Genomic DNA, 20171 nt, shown 5'->3' with positions numbered 1-20171 from the left:
TTCTTTGTATCACCAAATATATACTCCATCCTGTATGGCGATGCCACAACAGGTCTTTGTAAGCCACATTGAGCCTGCAAATAGGTGGGAAAATGTGGGATACAAGTGAAATAAATTAAATGTAAATCTCAGTAGGAGCTTAGTGATCAGCTATCAGAAGAGCCACTCTGTCACCTTTGCAAGAAGCATGAGGACTGGAAAAAGTTGTAAAATGTGGAGACAGACATTGAAGCAGAATTGGTTCATCCCTGTACCACAACCAGGTTTTGGTCAGTGTCATGACTTCAATGGAGGAGTCTGCAAGTATATCCTGTATAACAGCAGTCTTTAACAAGCGACAGTTTAAAAAAGAAAACATAATAGACAAAATAGGGAAATATATAATGGGCTCTAGAGAAGAGGGAGGAGACTTGGTAATTGGGCATGAGGTCAGCCATCTATCTCTGTAATTTTGTAAAAGAGAGTATTCAGAACAGTGGCCCCATAAACTAGGATAGGCTGTCTCTCCACCATAAACTGGCATAAATTGAAAGGGTAAAAGTGTATAGAAATTGTTACTAAAAACACAGTCAGAATAAAAAGAGTGGCAAAGAATTAAATTTTGTCGTTGTCTCGCAGGCGCCCCAAAGAGCTCACCCAAGGAGCATGACCTGCTCCTTTGGTGCATGCCTGTGGTGCAAAATGCCGCCATTGTGTAATTTTTATAGGTGGTGAGAGGAGCGTCACTACCGGGATCGAGGAGTGGTCGAAGCTAGTCAGCACGTCAGAGTTGGAGAGTCTGAGTAGTACAAGGTGAGCAACAGCTACAGAAAAACAAAAACATTAAATAGTTGGCCAACAAGAGTAAAGCACAGGGAAAACTGCTGCAGCAATTGATAGTGGAGCCCATGTCATAGGGGGTAATACTAGACTTGGTGCTTACAAATGGAAAAAGAGTATTTCTGATGTAGTGGGAGATCATCTGGAATCCAGGGATCACTGGATAATGTGTTTACGTATCAGGACACAGGTGTAGATGATTCATTCAAATGTAAGGGTCTTCTTACTCCAGAAAATTAAACTTTCTTATGATATTTAAATACTGTAAGGAGTCATTAGCAGAATGGGAATATCTGGGGGATGTTGAAAAGCACTGGGCAAAGTTGAAAGGAGTTACTTTAAGAGCAAGGAAAGTAAATAAAGGAAAAAGAGGCTGCTATGGTTTTCAAAAGAAGTAACCTGAAAAGGTATGGAAAAAGAGATTAGCCTTTATAAACCACAAGACACTGCAGAAAGAGGAAGATGAATAACAATATCTGGAAATGCTAAGGAAACATGATAAATAAAGTAGTCAGCAAACCAAAGATGCAAATGGAATTTAACATGGAAGGGGCATAATCGAACGGCGCCGGCCATCTATTTGGCCGGCGCCACAAAAAGCAGTCCCAAACCGTATCATCGAAAAAGATAGCCGGCCATCTTTCATTTCGATAATATGGTTGGGGCCGGCCAAATGTCTGAGATGGCCACCATCAGTTTTCGCCCATAAATGAAACTAATGCCGGCGATCTCAAACCCAGCCAAATCCGAGGCATTTGTAGTGCACTGGTCCCCCTGACATGCCAGGACACCAACTGGGCACCCTAGGGGGCACTTCTAAAAAATAAAAATAGCTCCCAGGTGCATAGCTCCCTTACCTTGAGTGCTGAGCCCCCCCAAATCCCTGCCCAAAACCCTCTCCCCACAACTCTACACCATTACCATAGCCCTTATGGGTGAAGGGGGGCACCTAGATGTGGGTACAGTGGGTTTTGGGGGGGGGGGTGGAGGGCTCCTATTTATCACCACAAGTGTAACAGGTAGGGGAGGGGTGGGCCTGGGTCCACCTGCCTGAAGTGCACTGCACCCACTAAAAACTGCTCCAGGGACCTGCATACTGCTGTCAGGGAGCTGGGTATGACATTTCAGGCTGGCATAGAGGCTGGCAAAAAAGTTGTTTTTTGTTTTTTTTCGGGTGGGAGAGGGTTGGTGACCACTGGAGGAGTAAGGGGAGGTGATCCCTGATTCCCTCCGGTGGTCATCTGGTCAATTGGGGCACTTTTTTTGAGACTTGGTCCAAAAATAAATGGACCAAGTGAAGCCGGCGAAATGCTCCTCAGAGCCAGCCTTCTTTTTTGCATTATTAGCTGACGCCAGCCATGTCTTAACAACGCCTCCGTCCCATCTCCCATACACTTCCGAAACGCCCCCTTTAACTTTGGCCGTCTCTGCGACGGAAAGCAGTTGGAACCGGCCAAAATCGGCTTTCCATTATACCGATTTGGCCGGCTTCAGGAGATGGTCGGCCATCTCCCGATTTGTGTCAGAAGATGGCCAGCGATCTCTTTCGAAAATAAGCTGGATAGTAACATAGTAGATGACGGCAGAAAAAGACCTGCACGGTCCATCCAGTCTGCCCAACAAGATAAACTCATATGTGCTACTTTTTGTGTATACCTTACCTTGATTTGTATCTGCCATTTTCAGGGCACAGACCGTAGAAGTCTGCCCAGCACTAGCCCTGCCTCCCAACCACCAGCCCCGCCTCCCACCACATGGGTGCTATAAATAAGAAATACGGCTCCAACAGCAAATAGCTTATATGCTTTTTTTAAGATATATTAGTGAGGAGGAAATGCAAAACTGCCATTCTGAGAATCAAGGGTGAAAGGGAAGAATATTTAATGGCTAATGAGAATAAAGCAGAATTGCTTATCAAATATTTCTAATTTGTGTTTGCAGGTGGATTGGGAGTGGCACCTAAGAAAACAAGTAGAAATAGAAATAGAAGTGAGGTAAACTTAATTTTCAGAAGACAGTGTTTGGGAGGAGCTAGTGAAACTAAAAGTATACAAAGTGATGGGACTGAACAGGATACATTTGAAGATGTTGAAAGCAGAAGTTCCAGCAGTTCCACTTTCTGACCTTTTAATGTTTCTTTATAGTCAGGAGTGGTCCCAGAAAATGGGAGATGGGTGGATGTGGTTCCTTTCTATAAAAGCACAAGTAAGGAGGAGGTTGAGAACTACAGGTTGGTTGGTCTGACCTCAGTGGTGAATAAATTAATGGAAATGTTGTTAGCACAGAAGTTAGTGCAATTTTTGGAATCCGATATATTTCATAAGCCAAAGCACCATCCCCCATCTGTATCCCCACCCTGATATCCAGCACTATTTAACCGGCCAGGAATGGTTCTTGGCCGGTGAAATAGTTGGCTAACAGCTAATATTCAGCGGGAGATAGCCAGTTTTCTACGCTGAATCTTTGCAGTTAGCTCATAGCGGCTAGCCGGCTATATTGCGCTGATATTCACCCCTGGGTTTAGCAATTAAATAGAACCACATAAATAGCAGTTCTCTATTTAACCGCTGGGTTAAGTTCCGGTGGCCAAAAGTGAAACAGGATATTCAATGCTGGTCACCAGAAACGGCCTGGCATTGAATATCCAGGGTCAGCACCGATCGCAGCATATATGCAGGCTGCCTCCCGCCGGCTGAATATCGGCCCACATGAGTTTATGAGAGGTTGGTCTTGTAAGACAAATTTGATAAGTTTCTATGACTGGGTGAACAGAAAGTTGTTTCAAAGGAGAGGGCTGTACGTGATGTGCTTAAATTTCAGAAAGGCCCTTTGGTTCTGCATCGATTTGGTATGAACCTTAAATCAACTGACTGGGCTAGAAACAAGTGGGAGACAATAGAGGGTAGTGGTAAATGGAGCTCACTCTGAGGATAAGACCAGTATCATTGGTGTGCCACAGGGATTAGCCTTTGGTCCTGTTTGTTTTACATTGTAGAAAGGATATTTCTGGTAGGGCTGTCAGGAAATATTTGCCTTTGTATATGATGGCAAAATCTGGAACAAGGTAGACATCCTGAAAGTGAAGATAACATGAGAAGGGACTTACGGAAGCTTGAAGGATTGTCTGAAATATGGCAGCTAATATTTACAGGTTCACACAAAACTCTGGAGAGCAGTACAGTACAAGAGGTAAAGTACTTATATGCAAGAAAGAAGAGTAGATCCTTGAAGTAGTAGTATCTGATGATCTTAATGTGTCCAAACAAATAGAAAAGGCTATGTCAAAAACTGAAAGGATGCTTGGCTACATGAGAAAAGGAATGACCAGTAGGCAATAGGCATTGTCTGATGTTCTGGATTTTCATGGAGCCTATGCACCCTCTGTTAATTTCCCTTTGGCAACTGGTTTTAGATAAGGAGCAAGTTATCTCCTGCCAAAATTTATATCTCAGGGTCACAGAATATGAGGGAAGACCTAGACAGGACAATAGCACAAGAATTCTAAAATAAATGTTAACTGGAATATTACTTGTGGCAAGGACATGGAAAAGACTGACTCTTCCTTCACAATCAGAATGCTTGCAAAATGTTTGGGAAGTAGTTAGAATGAAGAAGATGGCAAAATGAACTCGGAGACCAAACCACAACAGACTGTGCCCTTTTTTTCTTTCTTTCTTTTTATATGGATACATGAACAGTTTAGAAATAATTGATTGCTTTGTCGTAATTTTTAAGCAATTTGTTTATCAGTATGACTCCAGAATATGCTAAGAAGAAAAAAAAAAAGAAAGACCATGACAAGGTTGCTTGTGTATTTGATCTTTTATTTTAAGAATAACTTGCCAGTATATCTTTCTGTCTCTCCAGTAGAGTATGGTTATTGGTTGACTGTGTTTGGGAAGCTTCAACTGACCAATGGAATTTGAACTGTTTTACTTTGTTGTAACTTTGTACAGAATTTAATTTAAAAAAGTGTTAAGTACAAGTACAAAAACAAGAAAAAAATTCCATAATACAAGAGAGGGATTTTCCTGGGGAATGATGGTGTTAGGATATACTTTGTTATCGTCATATTGTATGCCAAATCTGATTTGTGCACTAATCATCACATAAATGATTACAACAGGGATTCTGAATCCAGTCCTTGGGACACGCCCAGTGAGTCAAATTTTCAGAATACTCACAATGAATATGCATGGGATAGATTTGCACATAATGGAGACAGTGCATGCAAATTTATCTCATGTATATTCATTGGGCCTGATATTCAGATCACAGGAGGCAGGCCACATAAGTGCCCCGATCGGTGCTGTACCCCGATATTCAGTGCCAGTCTGTTTCTAGTAACTGGCATTGCATATCTGTGTTTTTTTTATTTTGTTTTTTTGGCTGGCTCAAACTTAACTGGTTAAAGGACCCTTTTACAAAGCGGCGGTAAGCCCAACACGGGCTTACCACTCGCTTTTCCAGGACTACTGCCACCCAGCGTGCCCACCAGCAGTAGTCCCTCCCCAAGCGTGCACCATTTCCAGATGAAAAAGAAAATCCCTGGATATGGCTTACACGACGATAACCCGGCGGTAATTGGGCATCACTGCGTGCTGCCCGGTTACTGCCAGATTAGTGCGGGAACCCTTATTGCCACTTCAGTGGGTGGCAGTAAGGGCTTCCTGCCACATGGCCATGCGGTAAGGATTCTATTACCGCTTGGACATGTGTTTCTGGGGCTTTCTTTACCCACTGCAGTAAAAACGGCCTCCACCACTAGTGCAGGGCCCTTTTTCATACAGCTTGGTAAAAGGACCCCTAAGTGAATATTCAGCACTGGCCAGTTAAGTTTATAGTGGGCAAAGGTAGGACTGCTATTTATGCGGTCTGATTTGTCCACTAAACTTAGCCGACCAGTTCTTGAATATTCATGGATAGCTGGCTATATTGTGCTAAGTGCTAATATTCAGCAGAGATAACTGGCTATCTCACACTGAATATTAGCGCTTAGCCTTCTAAGCGCTATTTAACTGGCCAAGAACAGTTCCTGGCTGGTTTAATAGTGCTGAATATCGGGGAAATTGTGACTAGCTTATCACTCACACCCCTCTAGGGGAGTTTGAGGGTTATACACATATTTTATAGACAATGTCCATAAATCCTGACTGTACTCGTATTCCATCCAAACTCTTCTCCTTAAATAGAAAAATGCCTACTGTACTTGAATGTACACCACTTCAATATTTATTGGTATTTATTAACCACCTTTATGAAGAGAATCACCCAAGGAGGTGTGCAGTAGGTACAGTTTAACATCAAACTTACAATTTTATTAACAACATAACAATAGTAAAATGCACGAGTATAAACACAAATACAGTGAAAGAGGAAAACTTGAAAATGAAAATTGAAACCTAATAAGACTACCATGAAACAGGATCAAAAATATACACATTTAACATCACTGAAATTCAAATAGCAGAGATATAATATGATGTAAGCATAATAGTGATGGAATATCTCATAAGCACATAATTAGAACATGCAAATAACATTGCTATGATACTAATGCTTTCATACAATACAGCTTATCATATTTGAGGGTCCAAATGCAGATATATAGATTGGGACAAGATGTGTGGTACAGAATCAGCTGCAATAAATAAATGGGTGGCTAAACTAAAAGCAAGTTCTTTGTACAGGTAATCAAGATATAAGGAACTGGTCAAAGTTACAGTGTGTGTAGCAAGCTAGTGCAGGTGCAGAATGGCTGTATAGTCAGTTACCCTATGTATTAAAGGCTTGGGAGAAGAACCAGGCTTTTACCTGCTTCCTGAAGTAGAGGTAGTCTCAAATTATATGTAGCTCCTCTGGGAGTAAATTCCAGAGTATGGGGGTCACTCCTGGAAAGCTCGTACAATTTCTTTTGATGAAGGGACAGATAGTGATGATGCTTGAGATGATCTTAGAGGTCTCAAAGGTGTGTAGAGGGCTAACTTATTCTTTAAGTACTTTGACCCATTTTGTCTGAGGGCCTTGAAAATCAAACATAGAGTTTTAAATTTAGCCCTGTAAGGTACTGTAGCCAGTGTAGTTTTTGCAGGAAGGGTGTGATGTGGTCACGCTGTTTGCAGCCTTCTATCAGTCATGCTGCAGCATTCTGAATTAGTTGGAACTGATGCATACTCTTTTTGGTTTGACCAGTATACAGTGCATTACAGTAGTCTGGTCATGATGTTATCATGGCATGGACCACTGTGGTCAGTGTATCTTGTTTTACAACGATCACCATCAATATGTGCTTTTCCTGGTTTCCTTTCTGCACTGTGTGTCCTTTTCAAGACAGCAAGGGCTCAAAAACTCCCAAGTCTATATACATTCATACTAAGACCCTGAGGCAGGCACTTGGCTGAAACACGGTGCTGTGTCAGGTATTATAAGAATAAAGTTTTTCTACTGTAGCTCCATCTTCCAGTTGTTTTTTGGAAGTGCGTTGCTGGTCACACTACTCCTTTGTGCAGACTCGTCTTGCCAGTATATGGCGAGAGATCTTGTAGCTGCCATAGGTGATAGAAACAATTTTTACAGGTTGTTTGAATTTGTGGGATCAGAGTGAGTGATGAGTCTAGCAGTATCCCAAGATTCCTGATCTGTTATTTTAGGGGTAGTTAATACTTCCCAAAAGGTATTTTGAAGTCAGGTATTTGTCCACTTGTGTTAGGTACTCAAAGAATCTCGGTTTTACTTGAGTTCAGGCAGAGTTTGTTGTTGTTTGCCCATTCCTGAGTTGCGGTTGGGCAGGCAGACATTTTACTTAGAGCTGTGGGTAGATCTGGTTGAATGGGCATGAATAGTAGCACATCAGCAGCATAGATGTAGAATTTTATGTCCATCGACCGAAGCAGCTCAGCCAGAGGCTTGAGGGTAGATATTAAATAAAGTGGGAGACAGTATGGATCCCTGTGGCATTCCACAGTTTAGTGCCCAAGATAATGATTTGCTGTTGCTTTTTTTTTTCCAGTCTACCACAATTCTTTAACAAAACAACACAGTAATACATGAGTATCCCTCTCTCCACCATTCTGAACTTCATAACTTTTTATCATTTATATCCCCTCCCTCCCCTCACCCTCCCCCCTCTTCTCCAAAGGTTGCTCCTGCCCTATCACATGTGGACCCCTTTAAGTACCCATTGCTACATCCTGCAATGAGAGTGTTTTGAGTGCTCTCCCCCAGATGTCTCTATATTGGCGGTTCCTCCAAGAGGCAGAGAGTCGAAGTGACATGCTTACCCAGTTGGCCATCTCAACCATACAGTTTTTCCACACATCTAAGTGCGGTGGCTCATCATCTACCCATGCCTTCAACACACATTTCTTAAGCAGCATCATTGCCAGTAACACAAATTTGCAGTGAGCTGCCCCCAACCTCTGTTCCCTAAGTGATTCTCCGCAGCCCATTAATATAGCTGAGTATTTCCACTCCACTGGGCGCTGCAAGATATCCTCTACCAACCCTAACGCTCCAACCCATAGTGTGTGGAGTGCCGGGCATTCCATAAACGAATGTAAAAATGTTCCTGCATGATGCTTACACTTATTGCACCTGTCATCTTCCCACATTTCCAACTGCTTCCCCTTTACCTTAGTGATGTGAACCCTGTTAAGAATTCAATATTGTATATCCTGCAGGGCCGCATTTGGAGTGAGCTTACCCAGGTTATGGAATACCGCTCCCAGTCGCTCTACTGTGACTTCTTCTACTACATCCCTACTCCACTCCCCCGCTAGGTGTGCCATATGGGGCGCTTTCTGGTGTTCTCTCATCACCTGGTACCATCTTGCCATTTTATTACATAAAAGCGTCATCTGCATGAATGTGTGATCAAGTTGTGTGAAGCGGATAAGGCTTTTACTCCTCCGTTCCATACTCAAAATATAGTCTCGCGCTTGCAAATATGCGAAAAATTGGGAGCGGGGAGTCTGCAGCTCGTGTCTGACCATGTCAAAAGTTGGGAAGACTTCATCTCCTTCTTTCCTAAATTGACCTATAAATCTGCAGCCTTTATCCCGCCAACTCTGAAACACTGATCTACCCATCCCTGCAGGGAAAGCCATATTCCCTACCAATGGCAAAAAGGGGCTGGTTCCCTTAATTACTCCTCCCTGCCCTCTCCACCATCTCCATGCCCGCTGCAATGCTGCCACATACGGGTTATCTACCATCTTTTTTGCTCCCTGTACAACCCAAGATTCCAGTACTGTAAAGGGGTCATTCAAACCGCACCAGCTCTCCCAGAATCCCGGGAGGGCGTAAAATCCGTGCCCTGAAATCAACTCGTGGATCCACCGTAATAAATCTGGTAGCCTAAGGCCCCCCTGTCCTTTGTCCCGGGTCTGGTAGCCTAAGGCCCCCCTGTCCTTTGTCCCGGGTCAGCTTTGCAAAAGATATTCTGGGACGTTTCGCATGCCAGATAAAAGTGCTTATGACACCTCTATATTGCTTACCCTCCGGGGTTCTCACCCACAGTGGGAGCATCTGCAGCGGATAGATTAACTTAGGTACCATCACCATCTTAACCAAAGCTATTCTTCCCAGAAAATTTAACAGCAAGTCCTTCCAGCGTTGGCATAGACATTTTACTTCCTGCAGTCTATCAATCACATTTTGTTTGTAAACCCATAGCTGGTCTGCACTGAGGTAAACCCTTAGATACTTGATGCCCCTCTGAGCCCACCTCAATGGAAAATTCAGCGTCTCTGCAATTGCACTCGGGGTGTTAACCTGCAGGGCCTCTGACTTTTCAAAATTTATGCTGAGGCCCGCAAACTCCCCAAACGATTGGATAATGCTCATCACCACGGGCAATGTGCGGGTCGCCTCATCCAATAAGAGCAACATATCGTCTGCGAATAGATTGATTCTATGCTCCTCTCCCTCCACTTTAATTCCTTTTAGCCTGATATCCTGTCGTATCCTTGCCGCCAGCGGCTCCAGTGTCAAAATAAACAGGAGGGGCGATAGCAGGCACCCCTGCCTAGTGCCTCCTCCCAGAGAGAATCCCTCGGTCAAGGAGTCATTAATTATGACTTGTGCCGTTGGTCCATTGTATAAAGCCTGAACCCAATCAAGGAACTCCCCCCGGATGCCGAACCGTTCCATTATCCAAAACATATACTTCCACACCACCTTATCAAACACTTTTTCGGCATCCAGGCTGGTCACAATAGCATCCCCCGCTATGCCCCTCCTCTCCATCAAAATGCAGCTCACTTTTAAAATGTTAGCTGATGCGAAATGTCCTGGAACAAATCCTACCTGATTAGGATGCACCAGACAGGGAATCACCCCTCCCAAACGGTCTGCCAATATTGCTGCTAGTATCCTGACATCTTGATTTAGCAGGGAGATAGATCTGTATGAGCCCACCAGATCATCATCCTTTCCTGGTTTGGGGATCACTACAATGTGTGCATGATTGAGTACTGTTCCCAAAGTCCCAGTCTCCCTGACTTCATCGCACATAGAGATGAAGGGCGCTACAATTACGTCCTGAAGGATTTTATAGTATTCCACCCCCAACCCGTCTGGGCCTGGTGCCTTTGCCAGCTTCAACCTTTTGATGACCCGTTGGACCTCCTTCCCCAATATTGGCGCATTCAGCATTTGTTCCACCATTAGGGACGGGAGCTCAGCTCCCGCAAGGAACTCTGCGCACTTATTCTCTGAGAAAGGACCCTCCTTGTATAGAGACGAGTAATAATTCACAAACTCCCTCTGAATGTCTCTTGGTGCTATGCTGACTTTCCCGTCTCCCGCTCTATTTTTACTGATAAATTTTCGGGTCGTTTTTGGTTTCACTAAAGACGCCAACAACTTTCAGGTTTTGTTACCCCACTGGTGCAATTTGTATTTATAAAGCTTAATGTTATAAGTCGCACTTTCATCCAGGAGCTCCTGCATTTCTTTCCTGCATTGCACATATACTGTTTTATTGGCCTCGGAGGAAAGCCCAATAAGGGCCCTACGAGCATCTCTCAGCTTCACTGTAAGGGCTTCTATTTTTTGTCTGCGGCTCTTGTTCTGTGAGGTGACATAAGCAATAATTTTTCCTCGTAACACAGCCTTTGCAGCCTCCCAGAACATTCTCGGACTCACTGAATTCGCATCATTTTCCCCTATGTAGTCCACCCAGCTCTTTCTCAGATAAGTTTGAAAAGCCCTACTCTGATATAACGCGGGGTTCATCCGCCATCTTACCGGACTCTCTCTGCTCCCCCAATCCAACTCCGCCCACACCAGGGTTGATCAGACACATCTGGCACCCCAATTCCCGTTTTCAAAACAGCCACACTCACTGAGTGGGAGACCAGCAAATAGTCCAGCCTCGAATGCACGCCATGAGAGTAAGAAAAAAAAGTATAATCAGCTTCCTCTAGGTGCTGATGACGCCATATATCTACAAGCTCTAATTCCCGCATCACCAGGTTCACCCCTTTGTCATCATGGTCTTTTCCCACTTTTCTGGGGGGTTTGCAGTTGATGGAGGGATCACTGACGACATTAAAATCTCCCCCAACAATTACATGATAACTGTCAAACATGACCAATTTGGCTACCAGTGTTGTAAAAAATTTGTGGGAGTAAACATTAGGCACATAGACAATGCAAAGCACCACCTTTTTGCCCTGTAACAGCCCCGCCACTATGAGGAATCTCCCTTCTGGGTCTTGATATAATTTATGCATGTGAAAAGCTAATATTTTCCTGAATAAGATGGCTACTCCTCGCTTTCTCCCATTATAAGAGGCAAAAATATTTCTCCAACCCAATCCTGTTTCAATTTGAGGTGTTCTAATCTGCTTAAATGAGTTTCCTGTATCATGGCTATATCAGCTTTCTGCCGCTTGAGCGCCTGTAATATTTTAGTCCGCTTCACCGGGGAATGCACTCCATTGACATTCAGCGTCACTATCTTAAGATTAACCATGTAGTATGTCAAGCAAAGCAGACTAATTTTTCTATTACATCCCAAGTGCCTCCCAGCTGGACACTCAGGATCTCTCCCTGTTCCCTCAGTCTCTGGTACCGCCTAGAGTCCAAGGCCTTCCACTCGTACCTCTGACTAGTGTCCTCCGTTATGAGCAATTGCAACCTTTGGTCCCCCTGCCCTCTGTTCCCTGCCTCCCATCCCCTATTCCTACCCGTTCTTGTCCCCCCCTTACTTACCCCCTTCCCCACCCTTTCCCTTTCCAAGGCGCACACACACTCCTGTCGTACCAGTGCACACCACTTATTCTTCCCCTTGCACATCACCAACTCCCCCCGGCCCCACTTTTAACCTTGTAAAACATAACAGTTTGAAAATGAGCAGGCTCACATTCCCACAGAGAACACCCAGTTTCTGGTCGCCTGGATCTCTGACACCTCTTTAAGGTAAAGTTAACATAACCTTGTAAAACATAACAGTTTGAAAAATGAGCAGGCTCACATTCCCACAGAGAGCACCCAGTTTCCTGGTCGCCTGGATCTCCAACACCTCTTTGAGATAAAGTTAATGTGTCGTAATTGCGGGTCAGGAGCGTCGGAATCCTTCAAGATATCAGGCTTCATCTGCGCCCTGATGACATTAACTCTCTCAATCTTTCTCATCAGCACAGCGGACTCGTAGGCCAACTGCAGGTGTCCGCGTCCCTCTGCTCCTGGTGGCCAGTCTCCTGATGGCTCTCAAATCCAAGCGCTGTCTCACAGAAGAGAAAAAAACAAAAAAAAACAAAACATACAGTTCCAGGCCCACTACACCGAGGCACTGCCGCATGTCTTAATGCAACCCGTTTACAAACGCTTCCAACTCTGCTGACTCACTAAAATATATAGTTTTATTTTCATGCAGCACTCGTACCTTCGCCGGGTACAATAATGCAAACCGGACCCCCTTTTCATATAGTCTCTTGCAATGGCGTCCCATTACCTTCCTCTGGTCTGACACAATAGCAGAGTAATCCTGAAAGAGGAGGATTTTCCCTCCTTCGTAAGTAAGGCCCGGCTTGCCTCTGTATGCTTGCAGGAGTGCTTCTTTGTCAGAGTAGTTCAGCACCTTTGCCAGCACTTGTCTCGGCCTGCTCTCATTGGGGCGCATTGCTCCCACTGTGCATCCTCTCCACCTGCAAGGCTTTCCCTCCAAGATCCAGGCCTAGTTCCTGAGGTAGCCACTTCTCCACGAGTCTCCGGAGATCTGCCACTTTAACTGACTCTGGGACTCCCACGATCCGAAGGTTGTTGCGCCGGCTGCGGTTTTCGAGGTCATCTGCTTTCTGCGCTAGTTGTTCACATTTCCTCTCAAGCGCTACAATCCGATCGTTCGTGCCGACCGCTGCATCCTCACACTGCGACACTCGCTCCTCCATGTGCTGCAAGCGGGCGCACTGTCGCTCCAGCGCTTCATGGATCTGATCCACCGATGACTGGAGCTTTGATAACCTTTCCTCCAGCACTGCGGAGATTTGTTGTGCCAGCTCCCGCACCAGCTCTGTTGGCATTGAGCCGATCGTCGGTGTCTCCGAGCCCACCGCTGCCATCTTGGTCTGCACAACACTGGCGTTTTTCTTCCCCCGCGGGGTCTTAGCGGGCATTACCCTCCCTATACGCCGCTGAAACGGGTCCTCAAGCTCTCTCTGGACTGCTCAACCCGTCTCGCTTCGTGGGCACCCGGGTTAGGATCACTCCACAGGGTTAAACGCTGCTAATTTTGCCAATTTTGAAGTCTTCGGGTTGGAGCTGGTGTCAGGGACGTCCGTTCAGCTCCGCATCATCACGTGACCTCCCGATGTGCTGTTGCTGGACAGAACTGATTGTTGTCTGGCTGACAAATAGGATTTGAACCATGTAAGTGCTGTGCCACTGATACCTTTTTCTCCCAATCTTGTAAGCATGATATTATGATCCACAGTGTCCAAGGTTGCTGAGAAATCCAGCAACACTAGTATCGAGTTAGATCCCCTGTTATGATTTCTGTTTAGATCATCAAAAAAGAATACAAGAACTGTTTCTGTTCTGTACCCAGATCTGAAGCCAGATTGGCATGGGTCTAGCCAATTACTTTCAATTAGCCATTCACAGAGTTGAAAGCAGACAGTCTTTTCTATAAGTTTTGCTAGGAAAGGAATGTTAGAGACTGGTCGGTAGTTTTCAAGCTTGTCCTGGTCATGTGAACTCTTTTTCAGTAGGGGCCACACCACAGCTCTTTTTACTGTTGTTGGCAGCTGTCCTCGTTGTACTATCTTTGCTGGACAGGATCAAGAGGGCCAGTTGTAGGCCATAGGCCTTTTAGGATTTTTTTCAAGAACTTCTTCTGTATCCTGGTTGAATGAGTCCCAGATAGATGTGCATGGTGAGGAAGAGGGAATGTTCTCTTCATTAGCTAGTGGGAGTTTTGATGGGACTTTCTGTAGGTCTTGATGGAGACCTTTAATTTTGTTAGTAAAGTATGTGGCAAAATTCATTGCTGGTTAGTTGTTACTGGCAAGGCTGGTTCTGTTTTGGGGTTTGCAGTAGGCTGTTTACTGTTTTAAATAGTTGCTTAGTTTAATTTGCAGCTTGTTCTATATGTTGAGAGAAATACTGTTTTTTGGCTGTGTGCCATGTGTTTCTACAGTTGAGCCTATCTTCTTCTAAGTGAGATTTTCGCTATTTTCTTTTAAGTTGACATCCTTGATGCTTAAGGACCCATAGTTCTGGGGAGAACCATAGGGAACGTTTGTTTGTAGAGGACAGGACCTTGTTTAAAGGGGTTTTTTTTTTTTTTTTCTAATGCCATTGTTAAGAATTCATTCCAGATATCAACCTGTTCTGACACTATCATCCTCTTTCCATCCACATGGGGGTAGGACAAGGCCTCCAGGAAGTTATCAGCAGTCAGATTTCTTGTGAAGATCAATAGATTAAAGGCTTGCAAGTGGTTTATAGATTTATGTACAGGAGGTATGTTTTCTGTTTCTGGAAGGCTCACAATTATTAAAGAAAAAAAAAGATGAAATGGGATTTGAACTTGCGTCCACCACTTAACTAACCACTAGGCTTCTTCTCAGACCTGCTTTCTGCTCTGTTAAGAATACCCATAATACCTGAAGCTGTCATACAGCTTGGTATCCCATTCCAGTTTCACTTTCAGGGGAGAGGGAGGGGGGCAGCAACCAATGGGAGATTATGGTGGTGTCATGTCTTAATCCCTCCAGTGGACTGCTGCTCAATAAGAGCACTTTTCTGTAACCTGAACGTTCCTGAAACAGATCTAAGTAAGGACATCCTTCTTTTTTAGACATGGACGATTCTTTCCCTTTGGTAATTGCTGTTGGATGTCCAGATTTCAAGCCCTCAGCCCTAGTAAATTTTCAGGCCAATTTATGAGCATAACTCTCAAAGTTAGGAGCATAAATCCTTTGAATATCAAGCCCATTGTGGATATCTTGAAAACCAGACTGGCTTGGTGTTCCCCGAGGACTGGGTTGAGAATACCTTGTTTTATTACTATTTTAGGAGGAATGGAGATAGAGGATGCTGCTGCAAAGTATTTTATAACATTAGTGACTGAAGGTTAAACAGGAGTATGCAGAATGCCTTAGACAAGATTGGTATATTGATTAAAATGCTGATATAACAGCTCGCATATTCCCCTTTGAAATTTCAGAAAGAGAAGCCAGCTGCTGTCTAAGAGCACAGAGTGTCCACTGAGAATATACTATCTATCATCACAATATGGTGATGAGAAGTGTTTTATGTTTGTGTTAATTTCCCCCACTAAATTAGTAATTATTACAATCCTGTCCCTGCTGTTTATCCTGTAGCTGTTTTTCCATTTGTCGAGAGAACGGGTGTTCTCAGAAGATCGCACACGCTTCTATGGTGCAGAAATTGTCTCTGCTTTGGACTATCTACATTCTGGAAAAATTGTGTACCGTGACCTCAAGGTAAACAAAACTGTAATCATTTTAAAAAAAATTTAGTAGACGCTATAGGGACAAGGATACAGCGCTTATAAAGTTGCACAGTCTTACTTGAAGTAGATTTAGAGAAGAGAACATAACGGTAGTGCTCTTTGTTGCCAGTGTTTTGAAGCCAAGTTTGGCACTGATCTGTGTACATTTCTTATAAATCTTTATCTACTGAATCTTTGGGAATTTCTTCATTTCCTAGTTAAGTTAATTGTTCACCCACCCCTTTCAATCTTTCCTTCCATTTTTTCTCCACCAGTGTTTTGCAAGTATAATCACTAAAGGCTCCTTTTACCAAGCTGTAATAAAAGGGGCCTTATGGTTGCTTCGGCACATGGATTTGCCATGTTCCAAGGCCCCTTTTACCGCAGCAACAGAAATGGCACGTTCTGGGGCAACACTACATCTGGCTCCCATTTTAGGCTGGTGGTATTGCTGGGTTGGCACATGACAAAGCTGCGGTAGCTCTACCGCCCCTTTGTAAAAGGATCCCTAAGTGCTTCAGATCCTTTTTCTGTCTTCTTGCTGAGGTGGCACTCATTTAAATTTGATTTTTACTATGGAAAATCATACACATAGGATAAGTTTACATAGCAGGCTGCCTAATATGTGCAGAAGGTATATCCATAGGTTAAACCAATTATAAAAAAGCAAAAATATACACATATTTGACCTTTTAATATTACAGTTGCTCTGAGGCACACACAAAGTTCCCACTTTATTTTATGCACGTATGTTGCATTTTATAAAGTCCAAACCTCACTTCCTAGGAATGCCCCACTCAAGTCAAAGAAACATATCGGGTCAAATTTCAAAGAGATTTATATGTTTACTGGCTGCCTCTAAGGAGGCTACTCTTTATGTTCATACTAGTAAGAGAGGCCCGTTTCTGGGAGAGATGAAACAGGCGCTAGCAAGGTTGTGGGGCAGGGGGAGATAGGGTTTGCAGCCTGTAGAGGCATGTTCAGCGACCCAGCTGTCCCCGAAGCACCCTGCAGGCACGGGGAGATAGCGTTTGGAGCCTCCCGAGCGGCCGTCAGCGAGCCAGTTGTCCCCCAACCCCCCCCCCGGCCGTCAGCGAGGCAGCTGTCCCGAACCCCCCTCGAGGCACCTGCGAACTCCGTGATGGTGTTTCCGTCGCGATCGCACGTTACTTTCGTGCAGTGTGGTCCGCCGCAGATATTTCCTTCATTGTGGTCCGCCCTCGTCGTCATGACGTTGTGACGCGAGGGCGGGGCATACAGCGCTTCAGACTTCCGATTTGCAGGCATGGGCAAACAGGATATCTCTGGCACCTCACTGTTCCGGTTTAGAGGGGCTTTTGAGGCTTCATTTAGAACGTTGGGGTTGCTAATTATGTCTGGAAGGGGCGTGGCTGAGGGCGGGTCCTGAGTGACAGTGAGTGGTGCATGAGTGAGAGTGAGTGTTCCTGGCAGCCTAGCCTTCAGGGTTTCCCTCCCACAGAGTGAGCTTCAGAACGTTCCAGGTGTGAATTATTATATAGGATATTCTAATTGTGAATGAGACCAAAAATACTGTAATGCCTCTGTATTGCTCCATGGTGTGACCTTACCTTGAGTATTGAGTTCATTTCTGGTCACTGTATCTCAAAAAAGATATAGTGCAATTAGAAAAGGTTCAAAGAAGAGTGCCCAAAATGATAAAGGGAATGTATCTCCTGTCATATGAGGAAAAGCTAAAGAGGTTAAGGGATCTTCAGCTTGGAAAAAAGATGGATGACGGAGATATAATTAAGGTCTACAAAATCCAGAGTGGTGTAGAATGAGTAGAAGTAAATCAATTTTTTACTTGTTCTAAAAGTACAAAGACTCAAGGAAGTTACATGGAAATTCTTTTAAAACAAATAGGAGGAAATATTTTTTCACTCAGAGAATAGTTAAGCTCTGGGACTCTTTGCCGGAGGATGTAGTAACAGTGGTAAGCATATCTGGGTTTAAAAAAGGTTTGGACAAGTTCCTGAAGGAAAAGTCCATAGTCTGTTATTGAGACAGACATGGGGAATCAACTGCTTGCCCTGTGATTGGTAGCATGGAATGTTTCCACAATTTGGGTTTTTGCCAGGTACTTGTGAATTGGCTTGGCCATTGTTGGAAACAGGATACTGGGCTAGATGTTCTAATTGTGTGTTTATAAATAGGCACCCATATCACCTGCTGTAAAGGAATGTCAGTGCTTTTTTGTTTTTTAATAAAAGCACTTAGGGCCTCTTTTATCAAACCACACTAGCGATTCCTGATCAGAAATGCCAATGAAGCCTTTGAATGGCCTTTATCGGCATTGCTGCGATGGGAATAGCTAGTGTAGTTTGGTGAAAGAGGTCATTAGGCAGAATGTTGGCATTTATGTGTGTATATGCCATTATTCTAATGATTCAGATAAGTGTCCATCTTATCTTTTTTTCTGATCTTCCTGTGGAAATTCTAAACTGGTTGGTTTATTTTATTAACTTAAACTTGGCCTTGGACTGGTTTTCTCCTTCAATTGGTGACACAGCTTTAATACCAATTACTAGGGCAGCAGGGCTCAATTTGACATAGACTGCTAGTTTCAGATCTATTGGTAATATTCCATTCTTATCAAAATTAATTGAATTTTTGGTTGGCTCACTATTTTCAGATTATATTGACAGATTTAGGGGTTCATTTTTGAAACAGAACAATATCCAAAAAATGGCATAATGGGCAGAGAAACGTATTTCTCACAGAAAAATGTCTAAAACATATAATCAAATCAATAAAAACAACCCTGCCTAAGTCCACTAGTCGCCAAAGAGAAGACGTTACCAGAGGGGGTGTTTCATGGGTGATGTTAAGTGATGAATATTTATTGCCAATAACAGACAGCAAAATGACTTCATAGGGTCAGAAAGAAAAATGTCCAGAATTAAGCCTGCTTTTAAATGCATCTAGGGTAAGGTATGTAGACCCATTGGTGATTTTGCTAAGTAGGAGAGTGGCGAGGTGGAAGTGGTCGTTTGTGAGAAATAGTGGAAAGTTGCTGAGTAATTTCTTAGTACATAAGTGTTGCCATACTGGGACAGACCGAAGGTCCATAAAGCCCAGAATCCTATTTCCAACAGTGGCATAAGTACATCAGTATTGCCACACTGGGACAGACCAAAGGTCCATCAAGCCCAGCATCCTGTTTCCACCAGTGGCCAAGCCAGGTCACAAATACCTAGCAAGATCTCAAAAAAGTTCAATACATTTTATGCTGCATATCCCAGAAATAAGCAGTGGATTTTCCCCAAGTCAATTTAATAATGGTCTATGGACTTTTCCTTTATGAAGCCTTCCAGACCTTTTTTAAACCACGCTAAGCTAACCACCTTTACCACATTCTCTGGCAATGAATTCCAGAGTTTAATTACACATTGAGTGAAGAAAAGTTTTCTCTAATTTGTTTTAAATTTACTACTTTGTAGCTTCATCGCATGCCCCCTAGTCCTAGTATTTTTGGAACGAGTAAACAAATGATTCACGTCTACGTGTTCCACTCCACTCATTATTTTATAGAACTTTATCATATCTCCCCTCAGATGCCTTTCTCTAAGCTGAAGAGCCCTAGATGTGTCAGCCTTTCCTCATAGGAAAGTCGTCCCATCCCCTTTATCATTTTCGTTGTCCTTCTCTGTACCTTTTGTAATTCCACTATATCTTTTTTGAGATGCGGCAATCAGAATTGAACATAATATTTGAGGTATGGTTGCACCGTGGACCAAGTCAAAGGCATTATAATGTCCTCACTTTTGTTTTCCATTCTTTTCCTAATGATATCTAACATTCTATTTGCTTTCTTAGCCGCCGCAGCACACTGAACAGAGGGTTTCAACGTATCATCAACGACAACGCCGAGATCCCTTTCTTGGTTGGTGACTCCTAACATGGAACCTTGCATTACATAGTTATAGTTCGGGTTCCTCTTTCCAACATGCATCACTTTGCACTTATATTAACGTCATCTGCCATGTAAATGCCCAGTCTCGTAAGGTCCTCTTGTAATTTTTCACAATCCTCTTGCAATTTAACAACTTTGAATAACGTAGTGCCGTAAGCAAAATTAATTATCTCACTAGTTACTCCCATCTCTAGATCATTTATAAATATGTTAAAAAGCAGCGGTACCAGCATAGGCCCCTGGGGAATCCCAGTTGCTACCTTTCTCCATTAAGAATACTGACCATTTAACCCTACTCTCTGTTTTCTATCCTTTAATCCACAATAGGATACTACATCCTATCTCATGACTCTCCAATTTCTTCTTAAGTCTTTCATGAGGTACTTTGTCAAACCCCTTTTGAAAATCCAGATGCACAATGAGGAGCATAATCGAATGGGGCGTCCAAGTTTTCCT

General features: G+C 43.6%; 1 protein-coding gene across 1 annotated transcript in view; it reads left to right on the top strand.

Moving 5' to 3' along the window:
• The window catches only part of AKT3 (AKT serine/threonine kinase 3), a 559702-nt gene that overhangs the window by 397976 nt on the left and 141555 nt on the right, over window positions 1-20171 (top strand). The window contains exon 9 of the mRNA XM_030196428.1: window positions 15651-15773. Coding sequence (XP_030052288.1) covers window positions 15651-15773 — 123 coding nt within the window. The remainder of the gene's footprint in view (window positions 1-15650; window positions 15774-20171) is intronic.

The sequence above is a fragment of the Microcaecilia unicolor genome, chromosome 3 (genome assembly GCF_901765095.1).
Source record: "Microcaecilia unicolor chromosome 3, aMicUni1.1, whole genome shotgun sequence".
In the NCBI taxonomy this organism is placed as follows: Eukaryota; Metazoa; Chordata; class Amphibia; order Gymnophiona; family Siphonopidae; genus Microcaecilia; species Microcaecilia unicolor.
Note: the sequence above shows the minus strand (reverse complement) of the source record. Positions and strands in the feature narration are given on the sequence as shown.